Source organism: Mauremys mutica, chromosome 12 (assembly GCF_020497125.1).
Source record: "Mauremys mutica isolate MM-2020 ecotype Southern chromosome 12, ASM2049712v1, whole genome shotgun sequence".
Classification (NCBI taxonomy): Eukaryota; Metazoa; Chordata; order Testudines; family Geoemydidae; genus Mauremys; species Mauremys mutica.
In genome coordinates, this window is record NC_059083.1 from 11,744,899 (window position 1) to 11,768,669 (window position 23,771).

At 52.0% G+C, this 23,771-nt stretch overlaps 3 protein-coding genes across 3 annotated transcripts; all 3 read left to right on the plus strand.

Annotated features, from left to right (window-relative positions):
- The first annotated feature begins 87 nt into the window (after window positions 1-87).
- On the plus strand, window positions 88-1,674 carry LOC123345895 (mucin-2-like). Its single transcript, XM_044982953.1, has 2 exons — window positions 88-1,329; window positions 1,658-1,674. Exons 1-2 carry the CDS (start codon window positions 108-110, stop codon window positions 1,672-1,674), a joined length of 1,239 nt encoding a protein of 412 aa, XP_044838888.1. The 5' UTR covers window positions 88-107.
- Window positions 1,675-2,285: 611 nt separating this feature from the next.
- LOC123345896 (mucin-2-like) lies at window positions 2,286-3,639 on the plus strand. Its single transcript, XM_044982955.1, has 2 exons — window positions 2,286-3,384; window positions 3,635-3,639. Exons 1-2 carry the CDS (start codon window positions 2,286-2,288, stop codon window positions 3,637-3,639), a joined length of 1,104 nt encoding a protein of 367 aa, XP_044838890.1.
- Window positions 3,640-3,789: 150 nt separating this feature from the next.
- MUC21 (mucin 21, cell surface associated) lies at window positions 3,790-8,269 on the plus strand. Its single transcript, XM_044982961.1, has 4 exons — window positions 3,790-5,049; window positions 5,621-5,773; window positions 7,247-7,332; window positions 8,143-8,269. The coding sequence occupies exons 1-4, from the start codon at window positions 3,828-3,830 to the stop codon at window positions 8,227-8,229; spliced, it is 1,548 nt and encodes a 515-aa protein (XP_044838896.1). The 5' UTR covers window positions 3,790-3,827; the 3' UTR covers window positions 8,230-8,269.
- The last annotated feature ends 15,502 nt before the right edge of the window (window positions 8,270-23,771 follow it).

Below are 23,771 nucleotides of genomic sequence, written 5' to 3' on the forward strand. Positions count from 1 at the left end.
CCGCTGCAATCATGAATCCCAGCTCCACCCCCACCACAACCGACAACTCCACTCCCACCACAACCGACAACTCCACTCCCACCTCAATCACCAGCTCCACCCCCACCATGTCCGACAATTCCACTCCCACCTTAAATACCAGCTCCACTCCCACAACCCCCAGCTCCACTCCCACCATGACTGACAACTCCACTCCTACCTCCACCCCCACCACGACCGACAACTCCACTCCCACCCCAACCCCCAGCTCCACCCCCACCATGAGCAACAATTCTACTCCCACCTTAACACCCACCTCTACCCCAACCACTACTGACAACTCCACTCCCAACTCAACCCCCAGTTCCACTCCCACCACCACTGACAATTCCACTCCCACCTCAAACCCCAGCTCCACTCCCACCATGACCGACAACTCCACTCCCACCTCCACCCCCAGTTCAACTCCCACCACAATCGTCAACTCCACTCCCACCTCAACCCCCAGCTCCACCCCCACCATGACCGACAACTCCACTCCCACCTCAACTGCCACCTCCGACCCGACAATGACTGACAACTCCACTCCCACCTCAACCCCCAACTCCACCCCCACCATGACCAAGAACTCCACCCCCACCTCAACCCCCAGCTCCACTCCCACCACGACCGACAAATCCACACCCACCTCAACCCCAAGTTCCACTCCCACCACGACCGACAATTCCACTCCCACCTCAAACCCCAGCTCCACTCCCACCATGACCAACAACTCCACTCCCACCTCAACTCCCAGCTCCGCCCCGAGCACAACCAACAACTCCACCCCAATGGGTGCCACAACCCCCAGCTCCACTCCCACCTCAACCCCCAGTTCCACCCCCACCATGACCGACAATTCCACTCCCACATCAACGCCCAGCTCCACCCCAACCACAACCAACAACTCCACCCCAACTGGTGCCGCAACCACTAGCTCCACACCCACCACGACCCCCAACTCTGCTGCAGTCATGAATCCCAGCTCCACCCCCACCACAACCGACAACTCTATTCCCACCTCAACCCCCAGCTCCACTCCCACCACAACCGACAACTCCACACCCACCTCAAACACCAGCTCCACTCCCATCACGACCGACAATTCCACTCCCACCTCAACCCCCAGTTCCACTCCCACCACGACCGACAATTCCACTCCCACCTCAACCCCCAGTTCCACTCCCACCACGACCGACAATTCCACTCCCACCTCAACCCCCAGTTCCACTCCCACCACGACCGACAACTTCACTCCCACCTCAACCCCCAGCTCTGCCCCGAGCACAACCAACAACTCCACCCCAATGGGTGCCACAACCCCCAGCTCCACTCCCACCTCAACCCCCACCTCTACCCCAACCATGACCGACAACTCCACTCCCAACACAACCCCCAGCTCCACTCCCACCACAACCGACAATTCCACACCCACCTCAACCCCCACCTCCACTCCCAACATGACCGACAATTCCACACCCACCTCAACCCCCACCTCCACTCCCAACATGACCGACAATTCCACTCCCACCTCAACCCCCAGCTCCACTCCCACCACGACTGACAACTCCACTCCCACCTCAACCCTCACCTCCACTCCCATCACGACCGACAACTCCACACCCACCTCAACCCCCAGTTCCACCCCCACCATGACCGACAATTCCACTCCCACATCAACGCCCAGCTCCACCCCAACCAGAACCAACAACTCCACCCCAACTGGTGCCACAACGACTAGCTCCACACCCACCACGACCCCCAACTCCGCTGCAATCATGAATCCCAGCTCCACCCCCACCACAACCGACAACTCCACTCCCACCACAACCGACAACTCCACTCCCACCTCAATCACCAGCTCCACCCCCACCATGTCCGACAATTCCACTCCCACCTTAAATACCAGCTCCACTCCCACAACCCCCAGCTCCACTCCCACCATGACTGACAACTCCACTCCTACCTCCACCCCCACCACGACCGACAACTCCACTCCCACCCCAACCCCCAGCTCCACCCCCACCATGAGCAACAATTCTACTCCCACCTTAACACCCACCTCTACCCCAACCACTACTGACAACTCCACTCCCAACTCAACCCCCAGTTCCACTCCCACCACCACTGACAATTCCACTCCCACCTCAAACCCCAGCTCCACTCCCACCATGACCGACAACTCCACTCCCACCTCCACCCCATGGTCCACTCCCACCACTATCGTCAACTCCACTCCCACCTCAACCCCCAGCTCCACCCCCACCATGACCGACAACTCCACTCCCACCTCAACTGCCACCTCCGACCCGACAATGACTGACAACTCCACTCCCACCTCAACCCCCAACTCCACCCCCACCATGACCAAGAACTCCACCCCCACCTCAACCCCCAGCTCCACTCCCACCACGACCGACAAATCCACACCCACCTCAACCCCAAGTTCCACTCCCACCACGACCGACAATTCCACTCCCACCTCAAACCCCAGCTCCACTCCCACCATGACCAACAACTCCACTCCCACCTCAACTCCCAGCTCCGCCCCGAGCACAACCAACAACTCCACCCCAATGGGTGCCACAACCCCCAGCTCCACTCCCACCTCAACCCCCAGTTCCACCCCCACCATGACCGACAATTCCACTCCCACATCAACGCCCAGCTCCACCCCAACCACAACCAACAACTCCACCCCAACTGGTGCCGCAACCACTAGCTCCACACCCACCACGACCCCCAACTCTGCTGCAGTCATGAATCCCAGCTCCACCCCCACCACAACCGACAACTCTATTCCCACCTCAACCCCCAGCTCCACTCCCACCACAACCGACAACTCCACACCCACCTCAAACACCAGCTCCACTCCCATCACGACCGACAATTCCACTCCCACCTCAACCCCCAGTTCCACTCCCACCACGACCGACAATTCCACTCCCACCTCAACCCCCAGTTCCACTCCCACCACGACCGACAATTCCACTCCCACCTCAACCCCCAGTTCCACTCCCACCACGACCGACAACTTCACTCCCACCTCAACCCCCAGCTCTGCCCCGAGCACAACCAACAACTCCACCCCAATGGGTGCCACAACCCCCAGCTCCACTCCCACCTCAACCCCCCGTTCCACCCCCACCATGACCGACAATTCCACTCCCACATCAACGCCCAGCTCCACCCGAGCCACAACCAACAACTCCGCTGCAATCATGAATCCCAGCTCCACCCCCACCACAACCGACAACTCCATTCCCACCTCAACCCCCAGTTCCACTCCCATCACGACCGACAATTCTACTCCCACCTTAACCCCCAGCTCCGCCCGAAGCACAACCAACAACTCCACCCCAATGGGTGCCACAACCCCCAGCTCCACTCCCACCTCAACCCCCCGTTCCACCTCCACCATGACTGACAATTCCACTCCCACATCAACGCTCAGCTCCACCCCAACCACAACCAACAACTCCACCCCAACTGGTGCCACAACCACTAGCTCCACACCCACCACGACCCCCAACTCCGCTGCAATCATGAATCCCAGCTCCACCCCCACCACAACTGACAACTCCACTCCCACCTCAACCCTCAGCTCCACTCCCAGCATGACCGACAACTTCACCCCCACCTCAACCCCGAGCTCCACCCTCACTATGACTGACAACTCCATTCCCACATCAACCCCCACCCTGAGCACAACCGACAACTCCACCCCAGTGCATGCCACAACCCCTATCTCCACTCCCACCACAACTGACAACTCCACTCCCACCTCAACCCTCAGCTCCACTCCCAGCATGACCGACGACTCCACACCCATCTCAACCCCCAGTTCCTCTGCCATCACGACCGACAATTCCACTCCCACCTCAACCCCCAGCTCCACTCCCACCATGGCCAACAACTCCACTCCCACCTCCACCCCCAGTTCCACTCCCACCGTGACCCCCAGCTCCGTTCCTACTTCTACCCCCAGTTCCACCCCCACGACAACCTTCAACTCCACCCCTACCACAACCGACAACTCCACTCCCACCTCAACCACCAGCTCCACGACCCCCAACTCCACTGTAATCATGAACCCCAGCTCACCTGACACTTCCACCCTCAGCTCCGCTTCCACCTCGACCCCCAGCTCCTCTGACACCTTGACCCCGAGCTCCCCTGACACCTTGACCTACAGCTCCACTGCCACTGGGATCCCCAGCTCCACAGGCACCTCAACCCCCAGTTCTGCTGCCACCTCAACCCCCAGCTCCACAGGCACCTCAACCTCTGATTCTGCTGCCACCTCGACCCCTAGCTCCACAGGCACCTCACCTCCCAATTCTGCTGCCACTTCGACCCTCAATTCTGCTGCCACCTCGACCCCCAGCTCCACAGGCAGCTTGACCCCAAATTCTGCTGCTACCTCAACCCCCAGCTCCACAGGCACCTCAACCTCTGATTCTGCTGCCACCTCGACCCCCAGCTCCACAGGCCCCTCGCCTCCCAATTCTGCTGCCACTTCGACCCTCAATTCTGCTGCCACCTCGACCCCCAGCTCCACAGGCACCTCGCCTCCCAATTCTGCTGCCACCTCGACCCCCAGCTCCACAGGCACCTCGACCCCCAGCTCTGCTGTCACCTCAACCCCCAGCTCCACAGGCAGCTTGACCCCAAATTCTGCTGCCACCTCGACCCCCAGCTCTGCTGCCACCTCAACCCCCAGCTCCACAGGCAGCTCTACCCCGAATTCTGCTGCCACCTCGAACCCCAGCTCCATAGGCACCTCGACCCTGAATTCTGCTGCCACCTCGACCCCCAGCTCTGCTGCCACCTCGACCCCCAGCTCCGTTTCCAGAGCTACCAGCTCTGCTACAATCTCTCCACAATCTACAGTCACTACATCCAAGAATACTGGGCATCCTACTTCTTCTGGGTCTCCTGCAGTCACGCCCACCCCCTCTGTCATCAGCTCTGCAAGTTCACCTAGCTCCAGCACTTCTGGCGTCCCAACCTCATCTGCTCCCACCCTGGGTATGTTTACTTCACATTCAATGTGTTCAGGTAGCCCCGAAGGGCTCCCAGCTGAGCTCAGGGCCCCCATGTGCCAGGTGCTGTACATCCAACCCAGCAATACCAACCCTGAAACCACCTACCAAAGTAGCACATAGATCTGCATGCCCGGGCTTCCCCAAGTAGAACACGTCAGGTTGAATGTTCATGGGTCTGGGAGGGAGGGGGTTGGATGCGCCAACGAGGTCATTGATGGAGGGGCACAGAAGGTGCATGGTGCACTCTCTTCCTATGAGATGGCCCTACTTTGACAAAACTTGGTGAGTTTCTTACTCAGGGAAACTTCCCAAGTGCTGTGCCTAGATAGGGGCTGAGCAGCCGTCCTACATGGTTCACCTCCATGATCAAGCCTTGCCGGGAATGGGCGACAGGGGATGGATCACTTGAGGATTACATGTTCTGTTCATTCCCTCTGGGGCACCTGGCATTGGCCACTGTCGGAAGACAAGACACTGGGCGGGATGGACCTTTGGTCTGACCCAGTCTGGCCGCTCTTATCTTCTTATAACTTGTGGCCATTTTTATCCACCAGGTTCCATCCCAACTAGCAGAGATACGACTTCTTCTGGCCCACCGAGTACTGGACCAGCCACCTCTCCCAGTCTACCTGAATCCACAACACCTTCAGGGTCGGGCGCTACCGCCTCATCTCTTGGGCCCGTTTCTGTCACCTCACAGACCACAGGTGAGGTTATTTGCTTGTTAAATATCAGGACTGGTCAAAGGAATTCAGTTGAGTCATTTTGGCTGATGGGCGACAGGGGCTTTGACCCAATGAACGTTTTCACGGAAAAAGGCCACTTGCTGCGAAAATTGTTTATATTTCATCAGCAAATTGCAAATCAAAGCTTTTCAGCTGAAAAACAAAAAGGTCCCAGGGTTTGTCTTACAATTTGGGTGGCGCTTGCACACATGCTTTTTATCTGCAGGCAGTTTAGAGCTGAAATATTTCGCTTTTTTTTCCTTCCAGTTTTGGAGCAATTTTTGCTTTCTTTCGTTGTCAGTTTAAAAATTAGTAGTTATTAGCCAACTTTTTTGTGGGGTTGGCTTAACACTTGAGGGGGTTTGGTCAAACAATTTGCCCTGTTTAATTTTTCAGTTAATGCAATATTTTCAGTGGAAAGTTTTGATGATAATGATTGGGGGGGGCTGTTTCTTTTCATTGAAATGCTCCACGGAAAAAGAAACCCCTTTTCTGCCCCCCTGTATTAAAGAGGGAAGGGGTTTGTGCCAGTGGATCAGGACTGGGGTTCAGGTGCCCTGGCCTCCAGTCCTGGCTCTGCTATTGGCCTGTTGGGCAAGTCACAGCGCCGCACTCTGCCTCAGTTTCCCCGTGTACAATAGGGATATGACACTGACCTCCTTTGTGGAGCTCTTTGAGATCTACCGATGAAAAAAAGCTCTCTAAATTAGATTCCTACTGTTATTATTTCTTTGTATTACAGTAGAATCTAGAGGCTTTTTTTTGGTTAAAGAAACTCCCATTTGTTGCACTAAATAAACAAAAATAATATTAAAAATATAAAACAGACAATTTTATCATACACATTTTTGATGTGGAAAAAAAGCCCCCAGCCATTTCCCCACCCAAATAAAAATGTCAAGCTGCTCTATTAGCCCCATTTCGCAGATGGGAAAACTGAGGCCTAGAAAGACCAGAAAGGCCTGTGAGATCATGGATAACACAAGCCTTCTGCAGCAAATCCCAAACTTCTGTGGGAGCTGGAGTGCATTTTGCAGGCGGCACTAGTGTCTCAAAGCGCTCTAAAATCCACCTGCCTGCTCAGATGGTCTTGAAATTTGCTGGGCCTCATCAGGGCACCGGGTAGGACGCCTGGTTCAAATTTGCACAAGGGGTCCCAGTGCCTGGGTTGTCCTGAAAGTTGCTGTGGCTTATCCAGGTGTGATCCTGTCGCTGAAGCACTGGATAAGAGACGGCCGCCCAGGTGACAGAACAGGCTCAGGGGGTTCGGTGGGCCTGTACACAGGTGGCTAACCCAACACAGCATGGCCACAGTGGTTTTAACATGCCAGCTCCCCTTTACCTGACCACCAGGGGGAGCTGTGCTCCCTCAACACCCCCTGACTGTGAAGATGGCCCATTATGCTTTCACCCTGGCCTGACTGTCCATCCCCTCCCTCATCTCGTCCCCTGCAGCCTCTCCGGAGAGCAGTGCCTTCCCCTACTGGGCCATCATCCTCATCTGCCTGGCCGCGCTGAGCCTGCTGAGCTTCTGCTCTCTGGTAAGGATCCCGGCAAGAGGGTGCCGGTCTGCGGGGCGGGGCTTAGATGGGTGGTGGGCCGCAGCATGGCAGCCCAGTCCTCTCCACCTTGAGCTAAAAGGCATGTGGGTGCAGTAGTAGGTTGTTATCCTCTATGCTGGGCAGATGCTAGAGGCAGGGGCAGCTCCAGGCACCAGCACGCCAAGCACATGCCTAGGGCGGCAGGCAGGTTGCCTTTGGCAGCATGCCTGTGGTGGGTTCACTGGTTCCGTGGCTTCGGTGGACCTCCTGCAGGCTGCCGCCGAATCCGTGGGACCAGGGACCTCCCTCAGGCAAGCCACCGAAGGCAGCCTGCCTGCCGTGCTTGGGGCGGCAAAATACTTAGAGCCGCCCCTGGCTAGAGGCAACCACTTTGGGGGTGCATGGCGGAAGGTGGTGTAAGAAATACCACCTTGTGTGTGTGTGTGTGGGACAGCCACCCACCTGCATACACTACAGGACTCCTGGGTTCTAGTCCCAACTCTGGGGGAGGCATGGGATCAGGGGGACAGGGGGAGTCAGGACTCCTGGGTTCTATCCCCAGTGCTGGGAGGGCCGTACTGTTTAGAGCACAGGGGTTGGGGGTCAGGACTCCTTGGTTCTCTCCCCAGCTCTGGGAGGAAAGTGGTGTCTAGTGGTTAAAGCAGGGAGGGGCTGGGAGTCATGATTCCTGGGGTCTCACCCCAGCTTTGGGAGGGAAGTGGAGTTTAGTGGTTAGAACACACATACACAAACACATATTCTCTGTGTCTCTTTCCCCTGCCATTCACCCTCTGTCTCTGTCTCCTGCAGCTGGCGTTTTTCCTAAAGTCGAGGCTGGCTGGTGTCGCCTCCTACTCCGTTCAGAAGGCTCATCAGTTTCTCCAGAACCAGAGCTGACGCGATCACAGCTGAGGGAAGAATGGGCCATCCAGACCCCCTGACTACAGCCACCCATAAGGGGGCTGCGCTGATCCGGCACGCCTGGGCTAACCCAGAGCTACTATAGTCAGTATTGAGCCGAGAAAGGCAGTATTAATCCTTAGCTGCCAGATGAACATACGCTGCCCTCTGGGGGGCAGAAGTGGGATGGCGCTTCGGTCCCCTTTCTGGGAGCAGGGAACACAGATCGGTGGAATCTGCACCGAGAAACACAAGCATCCTATGTTCTGTTACACACATTAGGTGGCACCCAGAAGAAAGGAACAAATCAAAAGGAGATGGATGGCTATCGAATGGGCTGGATAGTGGTGGGGTTGTCCAGTGGTTAGCACATAGGACTCCTGGCTTCTATCCCCAGTTGTCGGAGTGAAGTGGGGTCTAGCAGGTTAAGCAAGGGGAGCTGGGAGCCAGGACAACTGGGTTTTATTCCTCTGACTGCACAGCATCCATTGAACAAATATTTTCTTTGCTGATCTGCACTGCTATATTTCTGTGACCTCTTCATAGCAGGGCCTGTCTCTCTCTGTGTGTGTCTGGGCAGCGCCCGGCACAACGGGGCCCTGATCTCAGCTGGGGCAGGGTCTATCTCTCACTGTGTGTCTGGGCAGTGCCTGGCACATTGGAGCCCTGATCTCAGCTGGGGCAGGGTCTGTCTCTCACTGTGTGTCTGGGCAGCGCCTGGCACATTGGGGCCGTGATCTCAGCTGGGGCAGAGTCTATCTCTCACTGTGTGTCTGGGCAGTGCCTGGCACATTGGAGCCCTGATCTCAGCTGGGGCAGGGATTGTCTCTCACTGTGTGTCTGGGCAGCGCCCGACACAACAGGGCCGTGATCTCAGCTGGGGCAGGGCCTGTCTCTCTCTCTGTGTCTGGGCAGCGCCTGGCACATTGGGGCCGTGATCTCAGCTGGGGCAGGGTCTGTCTCTCCCTGTGTGTCTGGGCAGCGCCCGGCACAACGGGGCCCTGATCTCTGCAATTCCCTCCCTATCAGAATCACTGAGGCTTGAATCAATATACTGGAAGTTTTGTCCTTGGTGAAAATATGTGCATTGGCCAGGGGCAACAGTTGTAAATTTTGTATCAAAGATTTTATTGTAAAATTCTGTATTTTACTCTTGTTTCAAGTTTGCACATTTGCACCACGTTGGGTTATTTAACGCTGCCTTTGTCTATACCTCATGTATTTATCTGTGGATTGTTATTCTATATATATATATATATTATATGTAATAAATATTAAATATTTCACCCGTGCCATTCCATTAAATTATATTATCTCTGCCCAATACGTCACATTATTACTGGCTCATACCAAGGGACACCATCTAGGCTGGTATCTCCAACCCAACTCCAAGCCCACCCTGGGTCAGACCAATGGACCCCCACCTAGACTGGTCTCCCCACCCTGACTCTATTTTCACCATGATTCAGACCAACGGGCCCATCTAACCCGGCATCCCCCCTCCCTGCACCCAATCCATGCTACACAATGGAAATAATCGTTAACATGGGCCTCCATGTGCTGCAATGCCACAGGTGGCCACTACGTCTCAGCCCTGCCCCCGTGCACACAGCCTGGCTCTTGTGCTAACCAGGGCAATCAGACACTAGGGTAGCAGGGCCTGTATCTCTGGGGAAAGCTAAAGCTGCCCTGACGGCCTGTCCCTGGGGCCCAGGCTTTGCTGGGGGGCAGCAGAAAGAGGGCTACAGGGATCCCCACTTTTATCACGCTTGAGTCAGGTTCCAAAAAAAAAAAATCACAATTTTTTAATGTTAAGGCTAATATACATGTGTAGCAAGGCGGTGCGGTCCCCTGCCACCCCGGAGAGGGACGAGCCCTTCCTGACACCAGAGATGGTGGAGCCAGCGAGTCCCGCCCCTGCCCCCCAGAGGTCAAGGCGCAGGACAGGAAGTATAAAAGTCCGACCCCAGAGCTCACTTGAGGAGCGGCCACCAGAGAGGCCAGACGCCTCCGGCCTTGCTCCCAGTTGGGAGACTCCGGCGACCTGCGGCGGACCCGAGGACTGGTCTGACCTGCCGACACTGACCAGAGTCCAGAGGAGCTGCCCAGAACGCCCCTCACCAGTTACCTTGAGGAGCCCATGGTGCTGGACCCCCGGAGGACACCATCCAGACCCAGGGACCTCTAGAGGGGGAGTTTGGAAGTAGCCTGGGGGCAGCTAGGGTGACCAGACAGCAAGTGTGAAAAATCGGGACGGGGGTGGGGGGCAATAGGAGCCTATATAAGAAAAAGACCCCAAAATCGGGACTGTCCCTATAAAATCGGGACATCTGGTCACCCTAGGGGCAGCCGACCCTAGTCTGGCTGCAGCACTGCCAGAGCCTATGTCAGTGTGTTGCGGTCAGGATCCCCATTGACACAGCAGCGGGTCTGCTGCTGCTGCCAGGGCCCCGGGCTGGGACGCAGTGGAGTGGATGGGCCTGCGTCCCCCCTGCCACCCAACACGTGCGTGGCATCTCCCCCTCTCCCAGGCCCCTCTGAGCCCAGGTCCTGGGCTTGCTGTTTACCTGCCTTTGCTCAGCCCCTGTCTGAGGGCCTGAGCCATTGACTCCTTGCTGCCCCGCCTTGACTCAGGGCCTGCTAATTATAACTGTTTACTCAGCCCCTGCCTGAGGGCCTGAACCCGTGATCACGGGCCAGGTGCGAATATCTCTGTGTTTGCCTCTACTGCTGCCGTAGCGAGAAACTCCCATGGCCAAGCAAATTCCCCGTCAACAACTGGAAGGAAGTAGCGAGGCGCTGTGGTTCCCCGCCACCCCGGAGAGGGACGAGCCCCAGTCAAACCCCTCTAAAACGTGGGAGGGTTTTTTTTCTGTGACTGCTGGGCTGTGAGTCCTGAGGGGTCGTGTTTGCCACTTTTACTCCACGGTCGAGGCTAGAGGTTTACGTTGTTTCCAAAAAAATGAGAGCTGAGTGCCTCATCCACTCCCATGACTCCAGGAGCAGGGGCTTCAGGATGGGGGGAAGCCATGCACAAATCACAAGTGTTTTCAATGCTGGGGCCCAGGACACCTGCTCTCTCTGGCAGTGTGGAGCACGGGCAATGGAGGGCGAAGAAAGAAATGGATGGGCCTATTTGATCTGATCGAGGGCAGCAGGGACCAGGCAGGATACCGGGCTAGATGGGCCCGTGGGTCTGACGCAAGTGTAGAAGCTGACACATCTGGGCTCAGCCCACTGCAGGGAGCACCCGCGCTGGGTGGGACTGGCTGATAATCCCAGGGAAAATATGCAACCCGGCCGAGTCATGCAAGAGCTCCTCAAGGACCAGATCATCCGGTGCGTATAGTTCTGGGGACCCGGCCCTTTCCCAGTGCTCCTGCAGGGCCCCTCCGGTGCACCCCTTAAGCCAGCCCATCTGGAAAGACAGGACAGTAGCCCTGAGTCACTTCCCCAGCCTGTCCCGCTCACCGATTGATTCTTCCTGCTGGCTCTGAGCCAGCCTGGCTCCTTATACACCAAACCTGTGCATGGGAACAGGCCTCCCAATGATCCTGCTGCCGGTGTCCCTTAATCCCACCTCCCAGCCCCCCTGCTATTTCAGTTCCCTCCCCCATCTCTGCTGTTGCCCCTCTACCCCAACTATACATACAACATGATGGGGGCTAATTTAGCTACAACGAGTCAGGAAAAAGATCTTGGAGTTATCATGGATAGTTCTCTGAAGATGTCCACGCAGTGTGCAGAGGCGGTCAAAAAAGCAAACAGGATGTTAGGAATCATTAAAAAGGGGATAGAGAATAAGACTGAGAATATATTATTGCCCTTATATAAATCCATGGTACGCCCACATCTCGAATACTGTGTACAGATGTGGTCTCCTCACCTCAAAAAAGATATTCTAGCACTAGAAAAGGTTCAGAAAAGAGCAACTAAAATGATTAGGGGTTTAGAGAGGGTCCCATACGAGGAAAGATTAAAGAGGCTAGGACTCTTCAGTTTGGAAAAGAGAAGACTAAGGGGGGACATGATAGAGGTATATAAAATCATGAGTGATGTTGAGAAAGTGGATAAGGAAAAGTTATTTACTTATTCCCATAATACAAGAACTAGGGGTCACCAAATGAAATTAATAGGCAGCAGGTTTAAAACAAATAAAAGGAAGTTCTTCTTCACGCAGCGCACAGTCAACTTGTGGAACTCCTTACCTGAGGAGGTTGTGAAGGCTAGGACTATAACAATGTTTAAAAGGGGACTGGATAAATTCATGGTGGCTAAGTCCATAAATGGCTATTAGCCAGGATGGGTAAGAATGGTGTCCCTAGCCTCTGTTCGTCAGAGGATGGAGATGGATGGCAGAAGAGAGATCACTTGATCATTGCCTGTTAGGTTCGCTCCCTCTGGGGCACCTGGCATTGGCCACTGTCGGTAGACAGATACTGGGCTAGATGGACCTTTGGTCTGACCCGGTACGGCCTTTCTTATGTTCTTATGTTCTTACCCTGACTCCCAGTCCCCCCTGCTATCCCAGCACAGAGCACTCCCCTCCCTCACAGCTCTGTCAATGCCCCTCACACCCCACCTGCAGCCCCCCTGCCATTCCAGTCCTGTGTTACCATATCGCCCCGTAGTGGCTGCACAGGAGAGGGGATAAAAGACACTCTCTAGCAGTGCCAGTCGGTAGCTGCATTTCAGCGCTGGGTGAAGCTGCGCGGCTGTTCCCCAGCTGCCCCACCCCAGAGGCGGCCGCATTTCAGCCCCGGCTGAAGCAATCACTGTATATACCGGTGTTGGGATCCCTGCCAGCATCTGTCACCGGTGTTAATCCAGCTGGAAATGGAGATGACACATTCCGATACCATATTCTTTTGGCCGTTTCCTCCTCTTTCAGGTGTTTGCGGGGAATCGGGAAAGACACACCTTAGAGAAGACACATGTGGGGGGAATGTAGGCAGGGCTATCTCAGGAACACACCGCATCAGTCCAGAGCCCTTACAAATACAGCGGGGCTGCCAGCTGGCCGGGACAGAACCCAGGGGCACGGAGCATCCCGAGTGAAGCCGATCTCTGCCCCCCCGGAACAATGCTACTGCGCTTCTTTGTTTTCTGGCTGCGTTTAGCAGGTAGGTCACTCAGGTGCCAGGCTGGGGTGGGCGAGACGGGGCCAGCAGGGAGGATAATTAATTGCATCCTGCTGTCAGGAGTGTTCTGAAGGTGGGGAACGTAAGGCACAGATCAGGGTGGGATTAGGTCGCAGAGAGAGAGAGCACAGAAGAGAACCCAGGCATCCTGACTGCCAGGATCACACCCCTCCTCTAGCAACTGGATCCAGTAGTCCTGACTCCCAGCCCCCCTTCTCTAACCCACTACACCCCACTTGCCTCCCAGAGCCAGGGAAAGAACCCACGAGTCCTGACACCCAGCCCTTTTCCCTCCCCTCCCCCCCCCCCCCCGGCTCTAACCCACTAGACCCCACTCCCCTCCCAGAACCAGGGAAAGAACCCAGGAGTCCTGACTCCCAGCCCTTCCCCTCCCCCCCCCCGGCTCTAACCCACTCCCCTCCCAGTGCTAGGAACAGAGTCCAGGACTCCTGGACTTCAAGCCCCATCCTCTCCTATATCCACTGCCCCCACCTGCCTACCCCCAGAGAAGAGAACCAAGGAGTCCTGGCTGGAATCTAAACACTCCCAAAGCAATGGGATGAGATTGGATACGTTTCCCGGCTGGATCAGACATTTCCCAAGGGGGTGGGAGGTCTGTCAGCATGTGGAGTTTTCTCCCCAAGGGAAACTTCGAACAGTAGGAACCCTGGAGAACAGACTGCAAGGGATGGTGATGTATTGGCCAGGGGCTGCGTGAAATGGTGACATATCCAGTCACTCCTTTCTATGTGTCACTCCAGGGTGGGAAGGAAGGGAGGGGTAGGAATTTCTGATCTTCCCCTGCACCAGGAACCTCAACTTGCTAAGGCTGATTCTAGAAGCCTCTTGCATCTGGGTGAAGGCTGAAGGTACGACCCAGAAGAGAGCGGCAAGTTGTGGTATTGATCTAAGCAACATTCAGTGAATTCCTGCTACTCCCTTCTCACGAGCCTTTGAAACTCGTGGAAATAAGTGACAGGAAACCAACCAGTGACCTGCCCAGTGACTTGAGACGATCGGAATTATTATGATCCAAGAGTTTCTCCCATCAAAGAGGGATTTCGTCAAACGGAATTTGATGGGGAAAGTGTCATCTGAGTCTTTTCCCTTCAATGCTTTGATGGGAAAATTCAAAGTGAAAGGAAAGAGGAAATGGTTTGGTGTCTGTTCCAACTGAATTTTTAGTTTTGTTCCCATTTTTGAAAAAATAAAACACCCAATATTTTTGTCATGGGTAGGAAGTAAAAAATAAATAAAACAAAGAGAGGAATCACCTCACCAGTTCCAAAAGTGAAAGTCAAAAACCAAAACCAAAGTGATCAGTTGCAAAATGAAAGGGAATAATTTATTTTACTGTGATGAAAAACATTTGGTTTTGAGTTTTCATTGAAAAAACAGAATGCCCAAAAACAGAATTAAAAATATTTCAATTCTGATTTGCCGTTGCAGTGTCTCGTGGAAGTTGAACTTTGGCCCCCTCAAGGCCTCATTCTCCTCTATGGACCGGGCTCCCCATACAGACTTCATTTCCCATGATTCACTGCAGCCAGGATGGGCAAGCTTGGGAGCTCATGGGAGTTGTAGTCCCCCCAAGGAGCCCAGCCTATAGAGGAAAATAGAGGCATGAAGCACCTGAACTATGACTCACATGAGGCATTCCGGCGCCATTTCAGAATCAAAATATTTCAGGTTTTTTGGGCAAAAAAGTTGAAATCACCCTCCAAAAAGCTCCCGTTTTCCCAATCAGGTTGAGTCTCCCCAACCCTGCTCAGTAACAGCTTCCCAATGGGATGTCCCTCTCTTTTTAGTCACCACTGCACCAGCCAACTTCAGCACAGCACCGCTGACAGTTACTGATGGCCCCATGGCAACCGTACAAGTCACCGACAGCACCGTGGCACCAAATGAGGTCACCATCACCACCCAGATGCCTCCGGCCATCACCAAAAACACCACCTCACCAGGAACATCTAACGTCACCGTGTCGCCACCAGCAGTCACCAGCAACGCTGCCACATCCGCCCCGACCACCACCAACCCCTCCTGGGCACGAGACAGTGCCACCACCACATCGGCAGCGGGAACGGGCTCCATTGCACCAGGTACTGAGAAGAAACCCCTCTCCTTTGTCCCCAGGACTGGATGCAATCGCAGACACTAATGTGCCCCCGACAGATCATTCTGTGACTCCCCCATGGGTCCCTCCCAGCTCTATGTCCCATCCTCAGAGGCTGTAAAGCTGTTACAGCCCCAGCTAGGAAAATTCTTGGACCAAAAACCTCATTAAGTTTCTCTATAAGTGGCATCCATTGGCATACTAACAAGGTGCCTCACAACCTGTAATGTATTTCCCTGCGAGGTAGAGCAGTGCTAGTCTCCCTATTTTACAGATGGGGAAACTGAGGCACAGACTCAGCGACTTGCTCAAGGTCACGGAGGAAGGCTGTGGTGGAGCAGGGAATGGCACAGGGGTTTCTCACAGTCTAAACTAGTGTCCAGACCACTGGACCCAGAGTTAAGGAGATTAATATTGATCTGTTAAATGAGAGCATTTACCAACATTTCTTGAGAGTCTAGTTAGCGCTACGGTTAAATGACAAGGTTTGAAAGTCCCCATAGTTATGCGATTTAAGAAAAATAGCCTTAACCTTGGCCCCCGCAATACTCCCTGGCTCCCCTTGCCTTGCTGAAATGCCAGGTTCCTCCGGAGGTTATCAGGCATATATCATATTTGGAGACAAAAACAACCAGCCAACAAGTTTTGTTTTGGTTTCAGTAACCCCAGACTTATTTTGTTTAGATGAAAAGCCCTAAAACAAAAAACATCTTCCAATGAGCAGACTCACCGCTGGACACCCCCCCCTGCTGGCAGGGCATGGAGCAGCAGACTCTCTCAGCCAGCTCAAATAGACTCATAGACTCATAGACTTTAAGGTCAGAAGGGACCATTATGATCATCTAGTCTGACCTCCTGCGCAATGCAGGCCACAGAATCTCACCCACCCACTCTTGTAACAAACCCCTAACCTATGTCTGAGTTACTGAAGTCCTCAAATCATGGTTTAAAGACCTCAAGCTGCAGAGAATCCTCCAGCAAGTGACCCATGCCCCACGCGGCAGAGGAAGGCGAAAAACCTCCAGGGCCTCTGCCAATCTGCCCTGGAGGAAAATTCCTTCCTGACCCCAAATATAGCACTCAGCTAAACCCTGAGCATGTGGGCAAGACTCACCAGCCAGTACCCAGGAAAGAATTATCTGTAATAACTCAGATCCCACCCCATCTAACATCCCATTACAGACCATTGGGCATATTTACCTGCTAATAATCAAAGATGAATTAATTGCCAAAATTAGGCTATCCATCATACTATCCTCTCCATAAACTTATCAAGCTTAGTCTTGAAGCCAGATATGTCTTTTGCCCCCACTACTCCCCTTGGAAGGCTGTTCCAGAACTTCACTCCTCTAATGGTTAGAAACCTTCATCTAATTTCAAGTCTAAACTTCCTAGTGTCCAGATTATATCCATTTGTTCTTGTGTTCACATTGTTACTAAGCTTAAATAATTCCTCTCCCTCCCTGATATTTATCCCTCTGATATATAGCTTGTACAATCTTGCAAAACAGCTGCCCAGCATCTCCAGAGAACAAAGCACTTTCTATTCCCATTAGTTCCTGAACAGGGAGAAAGAACAGCCACAAAGCTACCTCAGCTACTCATGTAAAACTCCCGAGGGAGGAGTTCTCTGCCTTTAGGTATTATCCGAGGTTATAGCCAGGTATGGTGGCTCCCAGACTATGACTGCAAGAACTCTGGGTAGAATGCTTATGCAAATAAAGCAGCACCATGGCTGTTCTTCCCCCTGTTCACCAACAGATGGCAGCAGAGAGCTGCTTAACCTACAGAGCTACAGGCCGCAGATTATTGGTTATTATTCTAATAACCATTATTTGAGTATTATAATATTTATTTTATATATAATAAATATTAATGATTATTAATATGTTAATTAATAATAATTATTGGTCCACAGATCTTTCAGTCTATTTTGTAGACTCGTCAAGCCCAACCCTTCCAAAGTCATGAGATTTTAAAATCAAAGATGTCGAGTTCTTTTTAGGCTACATCTACACAGCAAGCTAGGGATGTGATTTCTCTGTCTGTGTACACATATTCATGTATGCACAAGTATAAACAGCAGCATAGCCAGGCTCTCTGGCTCAGTAACATCTTCCCAATGGGATGTCCTTTTCTCTTCAGCCTCTGGTACCGCTGCATCAGCCAACCACACCATGGCAACCAATGGCCCCACAGCAACCAGACAAGTTACCACCAGCACCACGATTCGGGATGAGGTCACCAACAGCAGCAAGATGCCTCCAGCCATCACCACCAACACCTCTGTGCCAGGAGTGTCCAATGGCACCACGGCACCACCAACAGCCACTGGTAATGCCATCACGCCCATATTGACCAAAACCAACCCTTGCAAGGTAGAAATCAATGCTACCACCATGCCCACAGCAGAAACAGACACCACTGTGCCACATTCGGACAACCACCTCCCTGCTTTGTCTCCAAAGCGGGAGGTGATCGGTGGCTGTAAGGTTTTCCCAATCCGTCATTGTGTAGGTCCCACATGTAACGTACAGGTGAGCTGTGACTAGGAGTCTCCCCGCTCTGTGTAGGATCCTCAGCAGATATGGGACTCTTAAAGGCACCTCTCCGGAGCATTGTCTCTGTAGCTCAAGCTATAGCAGTGCATGCTTTGGAGATCCCCAGTTCAAGCCTCAGTGTGTCAGCCAAGATGGCGAGCATCACCCCACAACTCAATCTTCTCAGTCTACATTTCCCAAGTGATTTTCAGGGGAATGGGCAACAGGGGATGGATCACTTGCTAATTACCTGTTCTGTTCATTCCCTCTGGGGCACCTGGCACTGGCCAATGTCGTAAGACAGGACACTGGGCTAGATGGACCATTGGTCTGACCCCATATGGCCGTTCTTATGACTTTAGCCTGATTTCTCAGTGGATGCCTATTCAGCATTCTGTGAACTCAAGCTGGACCCCCAGGAAAAATTGTGGCACTCCAAATTACTCATCACTTCTGAAAATTTAGGCCGTCACCCCACCCAGACACATACTTGGTCCCACTGCCGATTCTCCACCATCAGGGAATTTACTCACAGTCTGATGAGTGGATGGTAGAAAGACATCCAGCCTCATGAATGCAGTACACAGCCATCTTCATTAACCGTTCCACACATCGTTGGTTTTAACACACCATTTTTTAAAAAGCCTAAGGAAATTGCAATATAAAAAATGGTTAGGAGATGAGTGAGGGCTGTCAATACCAAGCAGTTAAATACTAAGGGATTATAAAAGTAGTGATTGCTAAAAAAAAATTCCTTTAAAAAAAACTAAGGAAACTCCTGGACAAACATCTTTGCAAGGACAAGACTTAAGGTGACAAATATTCCTTAACTCAGTTACAGAGGCAATGTTGCCTACTGGATAGAACACTGAATTCCAGAGCCAAGAACAGAACCCAAGACTCCTGATTCTCAGCCCTTTCCCCTCCCACCCCAGCTCTAACCCACTAAACCCCATTCCCCTCCCCTCCCAGCGCTAGGAACAGAGTCCAGGACTCCTGGACTTCAAGCCCCATCCTCTCCTATATCCACTGCCCCATCTGCCTGCCCCCAGAGAATTGAACCCAGGAGTCCTGGCTGGAATCTAAACACTCCCGAAGCAATGGGATGAGATTTGATATGTTTCCCGGCTGGATCAGACATTTCCCAAGGAAGTGGGAGGTCTGTTAGCATGTGGAGTTTTCTCCCCAAGGGAAACTTCAAACAGTAGGAACCCTGGAGAACAGACTGCAGGGGATGGTGATATATTGGCCAGGGACTGCGTGAAATGGTGACATATCCAGTCACTTCCTTCTATGTGTCACTCCAGGGTGGGAAGGGAGGGAGGGGCAGCAATTTCTGACCTTCCCCTGCACCAGGAACCTCACCTTGCTAAGGCTGATTCTAGAAGCCTCTTGCATCTGGGTGAAGGCTGAAGGTACGACCCAGAAGATAGCGGCAAGTTGTGGTATTGATCTAAGCAACATTCAGTGAATTCCTGCTACTCCCTTCTCACGAGCCTAGAGAGACTCGTGGAAATAAGTGACAGCAAACCAACCAGTGACCTGCCCAGTGACTTGAGACGATCGGAATTATTATGATCCAAGAGTTTCTCCCGTCAAACGGAATTTGAGGGGAAAGTGTCATCTGAGAGTCTTTTCCCTCCAATGCTTTGATGGGAAAATTCAAAGTGAAAGGAAAGAGGAAATGGTTTGGTGTCTGTTCCAACTGAATTTTTAGTTTTGTTCTCATTTTTTTAAAAATAAAACACCAAATATTTTTTTCATGGGCAGGAGGTAAAAAAATTTTAAAAAAAAAGAGGAATCACCTCACCAATTCCAAAAGTGAAAGTCAAAAACAAAAACCAAAGTGATCAATTGCAATATGAAAGGGAATAATGTATTTTTCTGCGATGAAAAACATTTGGTTTTGATTTTTCATTGAACAAACAGAATGCCCAAAAACAGAATTAAAAAATTTCAATTCTGATTTGCCGTTGCAGTGTCTTGTGGAAGTTGAAGTTTGACCCCCTCAAGGCCTCATTCTCCTCTATGGACTGGGCTCCCCATACAGACTTCATTTCCCATGATGCATGGCAGCCAGGATGGGCAAGCTTGGGAGCTCATGGGAGTTGTAGTCCCCACAAGGAGCCCAGCCTATAGAGGAAAATAGGGGCATGAAGCACCTGAACTATGACTCACATGAGGCATTCTGGCGCCATTTCAGAATCAAAATATTTCAGGTTTTTTTGGGCAAAAAATTTGAAATCACCCTCCAAAAAGCTCCCGTTTTCCCAACCAGCTTGAGTCTCCCCAACCCTGTTCAGTAACAGCTTCCCAGCGAGATGTCCCTCTCTTTTTAGCCACCAGCACCACTGCACCAGCCAACCTCAACACAGCACAGCAGACAGTTACTGATGACCCCATGGCAACCGTACAAGTCACCAACAGCACCGTGGCACCGAATGAGGTCACCTTCATCACCCAGACCCCTCCGGCCATCACCAACACCACCGCACTGGAAACGTCTAACGTGACCCTGTCGCCACCAGCAGTCACCAGCAACGCTGCCACATCCGCCCTGACCAACACCAACCCCTCCTGGGCACGAGACAGTGCCACCACCGTATCGGCAGCGGGAACAGGCTCCACTGCACCAGGTACTGAGAAGAAACCCCTCTCTTTTGTCCCCAGGGCTGGATGCAATCGGAGACACTAAGGTTCCCCCGACAGATCATTCTGTGGGTCACCCATGGGTCCCTCCCTCAGATCTAGGTCCCATCCTCATAGGATGTAAAGCTGTTACAGCCCCAGCTAGGAAAATTCTTAGACCAAAAACCTCATCAGTAGCATTCATTGGCATACTAACGAGGTGCTAGTCTCCCTATTTTACAGATGGGGAAACTGAGGCACAGACTCAGCGACTTGCTCAAGGTCACGGAGAAAGGCTGTGGCAGAGCAGGGAATGGCACAGGGGTACGGCGTAGCAGGCTCTCTCAGCTACCTCAAATAGCTTTTGCAATCTTGCAAAACAGCTGCCCAGCATCTCCAGAGAACAAAGAACTTTCTATTCCCATCAGTTCCTGAATAGGGGGAAAGAACAGCCACAAAGCTACCACAGCTACTCATGTAAAAGTCCTGAGAGAGGAGTTCTCTGCCTTTAGGTATTATCCGAGGTTATAGCCAGGTATGGTGGCTCCCAGTCTGTGCCTGCAAGAACTCTGGGTAGAATGCTTATGCAAATGAAGCAGCACCATGGCTGTTCTTCCCCCTGTTCACCAACAGATGGCAGCAGAGAGCTGCTTAACCTACAGAGCTACAGGCCGCAGATTATTGGTTATTATTATAATAACCATTATTTGATTATTATAATATTTATTTTATATATAATAAAATATTAATTATTAATGTGTTAATTGTTATTAATAATTATTGGTCCACCGATCTTTCAGTCTGTTTTGTAGACTCGTCAAGCCCAACCCTTCCAAAGATTTTAAAAGCAAAGATGTTGGGTTCTTTTTAGGCTACATCTACACAACAAGCTAGGGATGTGATTCCCCTGCTTCTGTAAGGCCAAACGTCTCCCATAATCACTCCAGGAGCTGGGCTTTTAAGAACAATAGCAAATATCATGAGACTTGTAAATAAAATCATGAGAGGTGGAGAGAGCACATTGTTGAAACTTCAGTGGAAATTACCCCTTCAGAATTTACCCCTCAGAATTACCTCCGGTTGGAAAGTTTTCCACGGTAATTCATTTTTGAAAGAAAATTATGTTTTCAACCGAAAGATTTTTCTTTTTTCTGAAAAGCATCTGTGTGGAAAATTTATGGGGGGGTTTTTTGTCAAAAAACCAAGCTGAAAACAAAGTTTTTCATGTTGAGGCAAAAATCTGAAATATTTTGTTTCTAAAATGTCATGGTGGTGTCTCCTAGATTTGCAGTTTGGGTGCCTCATGGTTCCATTCTCCTCTATGGACCGGCCTTCACGTATGACTACATCTGCCATGATGCACTGCGGTCATGACAGGACACCACGGTGCCACATGGGAGTTGTAGTCCAACCAGGGAGCGCAGCATATTGAGGAGAATAGGGGACATGAAGCACTTGAACTACAATTCCCATAACCATCCCAGCATCATTTCAGAATCTAAAAATTTTATTTTTTTCCCCAAAAATACCTGAAGTTTCCATGCAAAAATCCTCCCATTTTCCCAGCCAGCTCTAGTCTCCACAGCCCAGGGTCTCTGGCTCAGTAACATCTTCCCAATGGGATGTCCTTCTCTCTTCAGCCTCTGGTACCGCTGCATCAACCAACCACACCATGGCAACCAATGGCCCCACGGCAACCATACAAGTCACCACCAGCACCACGATACAGGATGAGGTCAGAAACAGCAGCAAAATGCCTCCATCCATCACCACCAACACCACCGTGCCAGGAGTGTCCAACAGCACCACGGCACCACCAACAGCCACTGGTAATGCCATCACGCCCATATTGACCAGCACAAACCCTTGCAAGGTAGAAATCAATGCTACCACCATGCCCACAGCAGAAACAGACACCACTGTGCCACGTACAGAGAACCACCCGCCTCCTTTGTCTCCAAAGCGGGAGGCAATCTCTGTCTGTAAGGTTTTCCCAACACATCATTTTGTAGGTTCCATATGTAACCCAGAGTTGAGCGGCTGCTAGGGTTCTCCCCACTCTGTGTCGGATCTTCAGCAGATACAGGACTCTTAAAGCCACCTGTCCAGAGCATTGTCCCTTTACCTCAAGCTATAGCAGCACATGCTTTGGAGATCCCCAGTTCAAGCCCCGGTGTGTCAGCCGAGATGGCGAGCGTCACTCCACAACTCAATCTTCTCAGTCTACATTTCCTAAGTGATTTTCAGGGGAACAGGCAAGAGGGGATGGATCATTTGCTAATTACCTGTTCTGTTCATTCCCTCTGGGGCACCTGGCACTGGCCAATGTCGTAAGACAGGACACTGGGCTAGATGGACCATTGGTCTGACCCCACATGTCCGTTCTTATGACTTTAGCCTGATTTCTCAGTGAATGCCTATTCAGCATTCTGTGAACTCAAGTTGGACTCCCCAGAAAAATTGTGGCACCCCAAATTACTCATCACTTCTGAAAATTTAGGCCATCACCCCACCCAGACACATACTTGGTCCCACTGCCGATTCTCCTCCATCAGGGAATTTACTCACAGTCTGATGAGTGGATGGTAGAAAGACATCCAGCCTCATGCAGGCAGTACACAGCCATCTTCATTAACCGTTCCACACATCGTTGGTTTTAACACACCATTTTTTTAAAAGCCTAAGGAAATTGCAATATAAAAAATGGTTAGGAGATGAGTGAGGGCTGTCAATACCAAGCCGTTAAATACTAAGGGATTATAAAAGTAGTGATTGCTGAAAAAAATTCCTTTAAAAAAAACTAAGGAAACTCCTAGACAAACATCTTTGCAAGGACAAGACTTAAGGTGACAAATATTCCTTAACTCAGTTACAGAGGCAATGTTGCCTACTGGATAGAACACTGAATTCCAGAGCCAAGAACAGCCTAGAATCAGCCAAGACTCCTGATTCTCAGCCCTTTCCTGGGCTTCAAGCCCCATCCTCTCCTATATCCATTGCCCCACCTGCCTGCCCCCAGAGAATTGAACCCAGGAGTCCTGGCTGGAATCTAAACACTCCCGAAGCAATGGGATGAGATTGGATACATTTCCCGGCTGGATCAGACATTTCCCA